At 40.5% G+C, this 12,098-nt stretch overlaps 1 protein-coding gene across 9 annotated transcripts in view; it reads right to left on the reverse strand.

The window, feature by feature from the left end:
• Window positions 1–12,098, reverse strand: part of Prlr (prolactin receptor) — a 199,453-nt gene that overhangs the window by 62,168 nt on the left and 125,187 nt on the right. For all 9 annotated transcript variants that reach the window (XM_027936284.2, XM_071612658.1, XM_071612657.1 and 6 more), the window contains 4 exons: window positions 10,063–10,175; window positions 7,149–7,281; window positions 5,671–5,840; window positions 1,456–1,625 (listed from right to left, as the gene is read on the reverse strand). In XM_027936284.2, coding sequence (XP_027792085.2) covers window positions 1,456–1,625; window positions 5,671–5,840; window positions 7,149–7,281; window positions 10,063–10,132 — 543 coding nt within the window. In that variant the 5' untranslated portion in view covers window positions 10,133–10,175. The remainder of the gene's footprint in view (window positions 1–1,455; window positions 1,626–5,670; window positions 5,841–7,148; window positions 7,282–10,062; window positions 10,176–12,098) is intronic.

Raw genomic sequence — 12,098 nt, forward strand, 5'->3', positions numbered from 1 at the left:
GGAAAACTGGAAATCCATATTCAACAAAATGAAATTAAACTCCTCTCTCTCACCATGCACAAAACTCAACTCAAAATGGATCAAGGACTTAGGAATACAACCAGAGACCCTGTGTCTAATAGAAGAAAATGTAGGCCCTAATCTCCATCATGTGGGATTAGGCCCCAACTTCCTTAATAAGACTCCTGTGGAGCAAGAATTAAAATTTCAAAGGTTTTCTCTCTCTCCACTTGTAACTTTGTTTCACAATGACAAATATGTCATACCCCTCCAACTCTGCTGCATGGAAGACATGATAAATGTTAATAAATCAACTTTATAAATGTATAAGGGACAATAAAATTGGAAAATAGTTTATAAACTCCAGAGAAGTAACTGATTTAAGGATTATTAATTGGTATTAAAATAATAAATTGGAAGAGAACAAGGTCTTCATGTATGTTGAAGCAACTGTAAAATTGCTGTGAAATTGTGATATTTGTAAAAATCAAATGAAACATGAGTTTATAAATAAGGGACCGGATTTTCATCTCCCCAACACAGGCGTCAATTTAAGCATCATTAATGGTTGGTCAACCAGATGGCTGTGTCTGGTGATGATGGTGCTGATGATGCATTATGAAGCATGTAATATCACCTCTGAAGTATGCTGGGCCCAAATTGTGCAATCTGAATCTGCTCCAATCTCCAAAAATTTGGGGAAAGAGAAATTAACTGACATTACAGAGAATTAATCAGATAAATGAAGAAGATGAAATATTCTATGGGACAAGTGGCCCAGCCTCCTGAGTGCATTAATACTAAAGAGATTTAACAACCAGGCATTATGTGTGGTCTTGAAGTGGATTTTGGTTTGGACAAGCCACCATTAAAGAAATTCCTGAAACACTGAGGGAGGGATTAAAAGATGGACTGGATACTACATGTTATTCAGGAATTTAATTTTTCTATATGTGATTCTATTATTTGGCATATATTTGGAAATGCTCTTTGTAAAAAAGACCCATATACTAATGTATTTGAGGGTAGAATATCATAATGCCTGCAATTTACTGCATTATTTCTTTTTTACATTCAAGTATTTGAAAGTATTTCCTTACAAATACAGAAATTGCCTATGGATAAATTACAGTAAGATTCTCCCTACCTCCTGCCCCAGTGTAATTTACATACTTTCATAGGTGTCTAGATCTAAGGTATACTTAGAAAGGCAGGTGGGGAGCCTGGGGGAGAAGGCTGTAAAGTGCAAGAAACTATTTCTGGGAGAGCCATGAAGATGGACTCCATTCAATTCCAAGAGAGGAGAGAAGGCCTTCCCACATCTGGGTGGGTTACATCTGCCTGGGTAGGCCAACATGGTGGCCCACTAGTTGAAGAAATGATCTGTTGATAGCCGTGAGGGGTTCATCCTTGCTAACGAATATGGATTCTTCAAAAACATTCTGTTTGACTCACCTCCCACTCAGCTGCTTTCTCAGGTTTTAATCGAATTTCATACTGTAGTGTGAGCCAACCAGATCTTACGTCAACCAGGCTGGGTGGGAACCACTTTATCCACAGATATGGTTTTCTGTCTTCTGGCTGTTTCACTTCCAATGTCAGGTTCTCAGGAGGGTCTGGTTCAACTGTACATAGAAAAGAAATTCCAGTTGCACTAAGTGTTCACAACTTTTATTTGCCACTACAGTTTTCTATCATGGGTTGCATTTTCAACTTACCAGCCTTCTTTCCCCAACACATTATAATCCCTTAGAAGACAGGAGTTATGCTGTCTGCCTCTTAGTATGTGACCAATCCTATCTGTACTTAAATTTGAGTTTAGTATGGTCAGACTAGCAAGCAGCTGAATTTTTGTTTTTGATGTGTTCTTCACTTTCCAGCAACCAAGGTCAAATATATACGCAAATTATTTTCATGATGGCAGAGACCAGGTGATACAAGTTAAGCTGGAATTTGCAAATGGGAGTTAGGATGAAAGATTATTGGGAGGGGACTTGTAAACTTATTTTTTCTCAGCTAGGAGCAAGATTCTCTTTGATGGCACACATGTTTTGTGAACCATCTATTCATATTTATGACTTAGGTAATAAGTTTACAGATTCTACCTTTGATTCCTCATTTACATTTCACATCCAATACACGTTAGCCCTGATGGTGAATGGAATTCATTCTTTCAGATACTAGTTATCACAATGTGCCTAAAAGTTGGACTTTTTGGCAATGATCTCTTTGGTGACCTCATAACAACTTGTTGTTCCATTCCTTCATTCTGCAAATGTTTTCAGCAAAATGATCACAAACAGTCTTTGGGTGCTTGCTACATGCCAGTTGCTGCATAAAACTCTCTCCCTGCATCATATCATTCAATGTCTCCAACTAACTCCATACCGTGCTATTACTGTACCCATTCTACAGAGGAGAAAACAGGCTTAGAGGAGGGGAAATTACAGTAAAAGTGACATTTGAATCCTGATCTATGTGGTCTAGAATCAACTTTTTCTACCATTTTACTCTGCCATGGCTGTGAGCAGCTCTGTGTGATGCCAGGGGCTGGAGAGTGGGCTTGGGATGCAGTTGAGGCAAATGAGGTGCAAAAGTTGCAAAAATCTTGGCACATAAAAAATGCTCAATGCCATTAGTCTTCTGGGAAATACAAGTCATAACCATAGTGACATACCATTTTACAACTACCAGAAAGCCTAGAATTCAAAAAAGTGTAAAATAAATGTTGGCAAGGATGTAGAGAAGTTGGAGCCTTCTGGTACGAATATAAACTGCTATGGAAAATACTCTGAAAGTTCCTCAAAAAGCAAAATATAGAAATACCATATTGCTCATCAATTTCATTCCTAGATACATGCCCCCAGGAACTGAAGAAAAGATGTTCAGGCAAAAACTTGTACATGAATATTCACGGCAGCACTATTCATAATAGCCAAAAGGTGGAAAAACACAAATGTCCACCCACCAATGAATGGATCAAATGTGGTGTAGTCATCTATTGTATGATCCCATAAATGTACAATATTCAGGCTGGGCAAATGGAGACAGAAGGAAGATGAGGGTCACAAAAGACTGGGAGAGGGAGAAATAGGGAATGAGCGTGTAGGAGGTATGACATTTCCATTCACGATGATGTGACTTTAGGGAAACAATGGTAAGTCACTTGTTTCCCTAGGCTGGGAGCTAGAACTAGATAAATGTTGCATAACATTGACAATGAACTAATGGCACACTTTCAATGGTAACTGTTGTTACATGTATTCTACCACAATAATAAAATGATGGAGGCATCATTCTCAATTCCTGAAAGTGCAGGGTCCTGAGAACACCTCCCTAAAACTGAACTGCCTAGGGTGCAATTTGTCTTACCCTAGTCTCACTTCTGCTGGTCAGTAACATTTTCTCCTTTTATTTATTGCCTCCAGAAATCAGTCTCTATACCAGGTGGGAAAGAGAGTGTGTGTAAGAATAGCATACTTGGCATTGTGACTTACATTTATCTAAAAAATGAGCTTTAGAAAAGCTTCCATAAATCCTAATGCATATGAACTCCTAAGAAAGATTATTCTATATGTACTTACTAAAGAAATATCAATTAATTAAAAGAAGCATTAAGTTAAGCACATACTGAGCAATATCTGTGATTAAAAAACATGCGTGTACAAAAGTCTAAGTAAATATCCAGAATGAATTCTTTAAAGCAAAATTCCTTCACCATTTGGACTAGATAGTCCTTTGCCCTGGGGGGCTATCCTACACACGGAAGGATGGTTAGCATTGGCTTCTCTTCTGCCCCACAGATGTCAGTAATACCCTGCCCCTCCTCAAGTCTCAACATTCAAAAACATCTCTAGACATTGCCAGACATCCTGTGAAATGCAAATAGCTCCCAGTTGGGAACTGCTATTTTCCAGAGTCTCCAACATAGCTAAATATTACCCAGCAATATGAACCCAAAGAAATTGATTTCTGAGCAACTAGTGGCCAATGCTTTATAGGGATAACCTGTATCACAAGTTATCACTGGATGAGAGTCAAGCTGGTAGAAAATGTACCATGGTGGAAACAGATATTTAAGTGAACTCTCTTGGCCTGCCACCAATACAGCATGCTGCAGGGTTATATGAGTTCCACAAACACTTCTTTTATTACTTGGAAAAATATAGTCCAATGCACATTCTTTCATCAGAGAATTAGTTTTCCAGAGTCAAGGCAAATTCAATATGAACTTGTTGATTTCATTTTTAAAATATACAGCTTTTCTTTAATGAATACTTTGTTTTGTGGATCATTTCATTACAGCATTTGTTTATTCCAAAGTTTTTCTTGTTTTTTGTTGTTTTGTTCTCAAATATTATAACTTTTGAGGACTAGGCAATTAAAGAAAGAGCCCACAAAATGTAATTATCTGTCATTTAGCATCTTAAAGGCTTCATATTTCAAGGGAATTTATATGATCAGAATTTATTTTATTTCTACTTGTCAGTAGGATTACATTTCTGATTTTCTTAAACTAAGATCAAATTCAAATTCTACCCCAATGCTTACTCCAATAATTTTTGTAAGGGAAAAATATTCAAGTGTGTGTCAATTGGTATTGCAAGCTTTTCTAGTTTTTAAGGATCAACCACTGACAATATGTCAATGGAATTATATGCAGTTGAATAGTGGAGGGTCCCAGCCTGATCTTCCTTGTTGGATAGTATTGTGTATATCAGGAGACTCAAGAGACCTTGAATCTAGTTAGCAACTTCATAGATTAATACCCAACATATGTAATGAACCCAGCCATTTTTTATTCTATGATTTCTTTTTCTCCCTCACTGAACCATAAGGGCCATTGAAGTTATGCCCACTTGCCCTGCAGCTTAAAGATGATCATGCAAATCAAGGAATATCTTCCAGGTTGATTTTTTTTCTACTTTGCTAATGACTTCTCCATATATTGTACTTGTGATCTTGGTTTTCAGTTTGATGCTCAAGCATCAAGCCAATTCTGTATTTGTAAAATAATAGCTTGGATTGTTAAGAAATATATGTATTTTGAGAATTCATGGTGGGAGTAAAGTAATTGCAGCAATTTCTATGGATGCAGAATCAGATGAATCTCTTCTAACTGCTGCTCTACAGGGAATAGCTTTGTCTTCCATGGAGAGAATAAAAGAAATAAATCCCAGCTTATCAAGGTAGAAAGGGACATTGATTATATGGTCAGTGCAGGAGAGAAACATTAACAAGGAGAGCATACATAAAACAAGCATTGTTGCCAAGCATGGGGCGCATGTCTGTAATCCCAGTGGCTCAGGAGGCTGAGGCAGGAGGACTGTGAGTTCAAAAGCCAGCCTCAGCAAAAGTGAGGAGCTAAGCAACCCAGTGAGACTCTGTCTCTAAATAAAATACAAAATAGGGCTGGGGACATGGCTCAGTGGTCGAGTGCCCCTGAGTTCAAAGGAAAGCACATAAGGATCCCAAGTGCCAAACTTACTGAATGAATGAATCCACAAAAGTAATTTGAAATGCTCAGTTGACAAGGATATTGTGAATTTTCTCATCTTTTTTTTTTTTTGGTCAGGGATCGGCCCATAAGCAAAGAAGACTCAATTGAATTTAACTATTGGTAAATACATAATGGAGTAACAAATTCTTCACCCCTCTCCTTCCCCTTACCTATATAAGTCACATCCACATAGCGTGGATCCGAGGTACTGCTTCCCATCTTGTTGGTGGCATTTACTGTCATGATGTATATTGTCCATATAGAGGTGTGCTTTTTGCTAAAGTAACAGGAGTTGGGGCCACTGGTTTTGTAGTCTGGACATTCATGGGTGATGGTCTCTCTGCAATGAGTAACATATTAGGAGGAAATAAGAAAGTGATAACAACTCTAACACCACTGGCTTTTGGAGATTTGACATTTTAAGTGCATATCAGCTGGGCAGAGAGAGAAAGGGCTGGAAAGGATGTTTTAGGGTCTCAGCTATTCTACTTCTCGGAAACCCTTCCCTCTGTATAGTGCTTTTGCGAGCTTTGAGATATGCATTGTCTGATAATAAATCCTGAGCTGCAAGGATATGGGTATGGCCAAGGCACTGCCATACCCAGGCAGTAACATTATATCACCTCAGGGAACTGGGACTTTCACCTGCATACACACATAGTGTGGCCATCTACAATGCAGCATTTATTGTACTTACATGTTGAATTACATTTGGGAAAAAAAAAAAGATTTCAAGAGGATAAATACTGGCATCAATATACTTTAGATAACCAAATCAGTAAAGTGACTTTGAAAAGAGATATTTTAACCCCGAGTGGCTTATTAGGCTGCTCATATGAGGAGATACAAATCCAGTCACACCACAGAGGGATGGAGGTTTATTTGATTTTGGTTTCCAGTTTGAGTTCATAAAATCTGCTTACATGACACCCCTTTGGGTCCCAGATGGAAGGACAGCTTTGTGTACAACCAGGAGCAGTTACTGGAAAGTGAACCAGCTGTCTTTACTAGTAATATATCCAATTCTCCAGGATTTCCAGGAGAATCTCATTGTGAATTTAGCACAATTCTCACCCAGGGATGTTTTGTTTAGTCCTTATGGCAACATTATATCCAAACATGCCTTCCAGGAGATCTCCAGTTCTGGATCAGCAATTTGATAAAAGAAAAACACTGACCTTCTTTTCCTTATACACTTCTTTATTTTCTTGGATGTGAAACAAATTTGAAAACCTAATGTGCCACATTTGTCAAGGATTATATGGTGCTGATTTATATAATCCTATCGTGTTACAAAAGTAACATGTTTACTTAGGCAAAATTACAAATGGCACAGGGTTTACGTATGGTCGTCTAAGATTATTATAAGGAAATACTTCTATGGAGACTTGGGCTGCAGCCTAAGCTTGTGACAGGTAAATGGAAACATTGCTAATATTTTGTTGCCAATGTGGTGGATCAGCTTGCCTAGACTGAGAAAGCTTGTAAAGGACCTTAACAAGAGAAGGTGGACAGACACTCCTTTTCTCCAGGGGTTTGAGCCTTTGTGGTATACACCCAGAAAATTCTGACTCAGAACCATCTCTACTTTGGCCTGGATGTGTGAACAGTCTTGTGGGGCTTGATAGGAGAGAAGATAACATTTTACCCTTCCTTGTGGTAAGTCAGTGTGTAATTGGTAGGCAGTCCTCCGTCTGTCCCAGGACTCCACCAGCAGGTGAATGTTTCCTTCTCAGGAGAACGACATTTAAAGATAGTAGGTTTTCCAGGAGGTGACTCTCCTAAAAATAAGTCACAAGCCATTGGGGTTAATATTGAGATCCACTCAACCACTCAACTCTTCTGCTGGTGACAGCACAGTGAAGACACCCAGATCAGAGAGAGGCTCAGATGAGCAGATCTACAGGCTCAGCACCCAGGAACACCCTTTGGGTGCTATCCTAGGGCAGACAGTGTTCTTGGAGAGAGAGCTTGGTGGTGGTTGTGGTGTGTGCCTGTGTAAATGTGTGAGTGTTGTGTTTTGAGATGGCGATACCAGCAGTTCACGTGGGGCAGTGACCAACTGTAACATTTCAGTGAGGAGTGAGCCTGGGGAGCAAGAAGGATGGGTTTGGCTTGGAGAGTGTGAGGCCTTCCTCCCATGGAGTCTAAAGAGCTAACGTAATGCTACAATATAAGGTGACTTCTTCTCTGGCACAAGCAGCCTGTGCATCCTTTGCCCACACATTGCTCCCTGGCACATCTCTGCTTCTGGGTTTCTGTCTTCCTCCATCCTCACACCACTAACTCCAACTGTCTCCATCTTTAGTTTGTCATCTATCATTGATGCCCCCTTTGTCTGAGTGTTCCTCAGCAGTTCCTCCCTCTCTCCTCTTATCTTCTTCTTCCCCTTTCCTGTCACTTTTCCTTGGCTTTGGCCTAATGGCCTAGTGGATCTCCCCATCCTCCCCGTTACCATCTCTGAGTCTTGGTTTTTAGTCTTTCTTTCTGCTTATATTTTCTCCCTCTTTGGGTTTTTTTGTGGTGAGATGGCAAAGGGCTGTCTTGCAATTCTATGGACCATTTTGGGGAAGGAGTATGGTAAGAGGTAGGATACTGGGCAGGTCCTCTCTGAGCTGTGAGCTACCATGAGCTGCATTCAGTCTCAGGCTGGAAGCTGGAAGGTCTGCTTAAGGTGATATGGAAAATACAGTGTCAAGGAGGAGGGAGTTTTTTAGTTGCCTAATCCCCAAAGCTCTTGGCAAGCTGGTTCCCATTTCTCTTGCTTGGCTACTGTTAACTCCAAAGAGAAACTGAGCTATCCTAGGAGTTTGCCCCAGTGCAGCTGGGCTGGGGAGGCCAACTAACCATCTATATAACTCCCATTTGCTCCTTCTTCCTGTCAAGTTTAAGGCCCCAGTGTTCAGTTTAATCAATGAGGAGCCGAGAGAGAGGAGCTCTGAGTTAGGCCTCAGCAGCTCAGAGGGTTCTCACTGTTTCCTCCCGTACTTCTCTCCATCCCTCAGGCAGGATCCTAGGCCAGAACTCCTAGTTGAGCATCAGACTAGGAAGAGCAAGTCTGCAGGAGACCCTGTGAGGGGGACATGCATAAGAAGGGGTTCTCTGGGTAACCTGGCCAGAAAGGAGAACTGAATGGGATGGCACAACATGGTGCACAGGACGGACCCAGGATACCAGGCTAATCATGCCAGTGGGAGCTGAGCAACATGCCAGTTTATAGGCCCCGTGAAAGCAGTCCATGTCAGCCTAGGGCAGCTCTGCCAATATTTGTCATTGCTCATCTTCTAGGGGAAATTTCTTCAGGATGATGTATTTGGGAATCATGGCAAACACACAAGGTTCCTTTTGTTTGTTTTTGTTATGAGTGAGGAGGAATATGTGACATAGGAAGAAAAGTTTATTTAAAAACCCCAAAGTCTATGGTTAAGTAATACAGTTGAAGACACTCGGGGCTACTGTTCATGATTGGAGTACTTAGAATTTCCCTCATGAATGATTCTGACCTCTGCTTTCCCTTTTCTCTCTCTTTCACAAAAACTTCTCTTTCACATTTTACTGGTCACCAATAGTATTTTTAGGAAACTCAGAGAGGAAGGTAAAGTTGTGACATTACAATGTGTGCCTTTATCCTCTTTAGAGACAGTCACATGTAACGGACTGTCTTAATACACAGACACACAGGGACAATCACACAGGAATCACACATGCAGGTGTTAGGCAGATGTCCACATAGATCCCACATCCCAAGTACACACACACACACCCCACATACATGCACAGAGAAATACACACAGGGTCACACTTACAACAGTACATATTATTACACATACTTGTACACACAGAGTACACATACAGACATTCTCATAGGTACACACACAGGCATAAACCCACACACAGATTTATACCAACACAGGTACTCACAGAGGAGCATTTGCAATCAGGCAGTATAAAAAGTTAATATGCACATAGGTACGCTCATAAGTATTCACACTCAGAAATGTATAGGGGTTGACACTCAGAAATGTACACAGACACACTTAATTTAGCTGTGGATAATGTACAGGCACACTCCTAATTTAGCTGTGGATATTATTTCCCAAATCAGCAGATAACAGAGTTGGCTGTATCTGTTTCTCACCATGCAATAGCAGTCTTTTACATCTCTTCATGGTTTTTCCAAGATTTTTCACATTTGTTATTTCATCTGTGGTGGAGGAAATGTCACTGTCCTCACTTTAAGAATTTGGAAAGCCAAAGAGATTGGGCAATTGGCTCAAGGTCACACAGCCAGCAACTGGCAGAATCTGGACTAGAACTCAGGTCCTCAGAAGTGTTTCATGACCCTCCTCAATGAGGATAGAAGGCAGAGAGCATAATGACAAGTTTGCATTAATTTTTCTGCATTAATTTTAATGCAAAAAGGGTTGCAAATAATTTATTAGCAGCACATGACATAGCATTTTTATTTCTCACAACTGCATTGCAAGAAAGCTGTGATGATCTCTTCACCTTCTTGATAAACACCCCAGCAATAAAAGAGAGCAGGACAATCTCTTACTCACCATTCAGGAGTCTGATGTTGAGAAAAAGCAGCAGCATGAAAACAACTGTGGATGCCACATTATCCTTCATGTTGGCTCCCTTTTCTTCTTACAGGAAATGTATCAAAGATTGCCTGAAAGAGAGGCAGCAGGCAACTTTTTTGAAATGACAGCCTGGTCAGGCATATGCACCAATTTATTCTGGGTGTTTACAACTGTTTCTTGCTCCTTGCTTAATGTGAATGACAAAACAGAAGGAAGGGAATGTAGGAAAATGTAACATGGGATGGCTTGGCTCAGAAGCCTCGATTTGCACTTGCTGGGAAAAATTCCACCGCCAGAGGTCATCAGATGATAACATAGAAAGTTCAAGGGGATCACAGTAGTCCACTCCTTTGCACACATCCCAAGGGGGGGGGGGGATGTTCTCTTTTCATTCCACAGTCATCTGACTATCATGCATTTTATGTGACATAGATTGTATGCCCTACAAGGGAACCATTCTAGGAGGGCTTTGGCTTTAAATCTCCAGCCCCAAATAATCCTGGCTGAAAAGTCAGTTTCTCAGTTTCTGACTTTATCTAGCCCCACGGATCCTGCCAAGTAGGGGGTGCTTTCTTTGAAGGTTCAGAGTGAGAGGGTCCTGGAAGCCTGGGCTATGAGCATGGTTGTGAAGCAAACTTTACAATGAACTCTAGTGAACCTTCACGTGATTTCTTTCTCCCTTTTGTGAAGTCCCATTATAAAATATAATAAACTCCAGTAATAATTCAAATCCCTTGAGCTCAGAGTATTAAGCAAATTTTGAACCTGCAGGGGTTGAGAGTTTTGAGCAATTTATTATTAATATTATTATTTTTACCCTTGGAACAGCTTTCAAAGCCTCTCAATGTCCTTCTAAGAAAAAGGATTTTAAAAACTTTTTTTTAAAAAAGAAGGCTCATTAGTTTTATTAGACTTTAAACGACACTCAGAAAACAATAGATTTGATGAACCGAGTGTAAATTCTCAGAAACACATGGCTTTAATTTCTCTTTAAATTTTATTTTATTTCTTTTCTTTTTTAGTTAGTTTGTTTTAGTTTTTAAATGAAGGGGAGAGCATCAGGGGCAAAGCTGTGTTGTCTGATGAGCCTCTAAAAGATCTTCGCCCATTCCTCCTGACCAGAGTGTGAGTCTCCTCCTGACAGTCACTTAATGGGCAGTTTTTTGAAGGCTTTCTCCACCCGACACTTCCTCCTGCAAGACATACTCAGAAATAAAAAGCTCAGTGATAGCAAAGGTATAGGGCACAAGGGCACTAACTATCAGGTAGCTCCCTTACACTGAGGCAGCTGTTTTAATAATGGATCCTGGTCCTCTAATGGGTCCTGTCAGGTAGCCAGCATGTTGTTCTTTGAAGGTCCAGATTCCTTCCAGATGCCATCCTGGGTTGTACATTCTCAACCATCTGCACCATCTAATTCCTAGGGGTCATCTAACTTACATCAAGAGGGCAAAGCCCCTGAAAGGGTTTTAAATAATGTCTATGTGACTCTTCTGGAGCATCTGTGATGGGACAGGCACAGGGCAAAGTACTTTAATCATTTGAATTTTATTTTGTTCTCACAATGGCACCATGAGTAGGTACAGATTATTACCATCCCCTTTAACAGATGAGAAAGTGAAGTATGGAGAGGTTTAGTAAGCTGACAGGCATCTACCCATAGGGACAGAGCAATTGGGCAAATCTGAGAGCATCTGATAAATCATCCTGATTTGCAGAAAGTCTATGATAGATGGAACAATTATTCCCCCTTCTGTTGGAAAGACAGTGGCGATTAAAACAACAGACCCAACAGACCCGACAAGTGGATGTGTAGTCCTGAGCAGAAAAGGAGAGCCAGGGCTGAGAGGCCATGTTGGCTTCTGCCCTGCTTATACCTGCTGGTCTCAGATTCTGTTGATCTCCCTAATCCAGCTTAACCAGGTACAGATAGCCCAGAAAGAGGTCTTTGTCCTGGTAATCTGGTTATCTCATCTTAGGTTGGAAATAGGATTCTGGATTCTTCTGCCCAC

The sequence above is a fragment of the Marmota flaviventris genome, chromosome 5 (assembly GCF_047511675.1).
Source record: "Marmota flaviventris isolate mMarFla1 chromosome 5, mMarFla1.hap1, whole genome shotgun sequence".
Classification (NCBI taxonomy): Eukaryota; Metazoa; Chordata; class Mammalia; order Rodentia; family Sciuridae; genus Marmota; species Marmota flaviventris.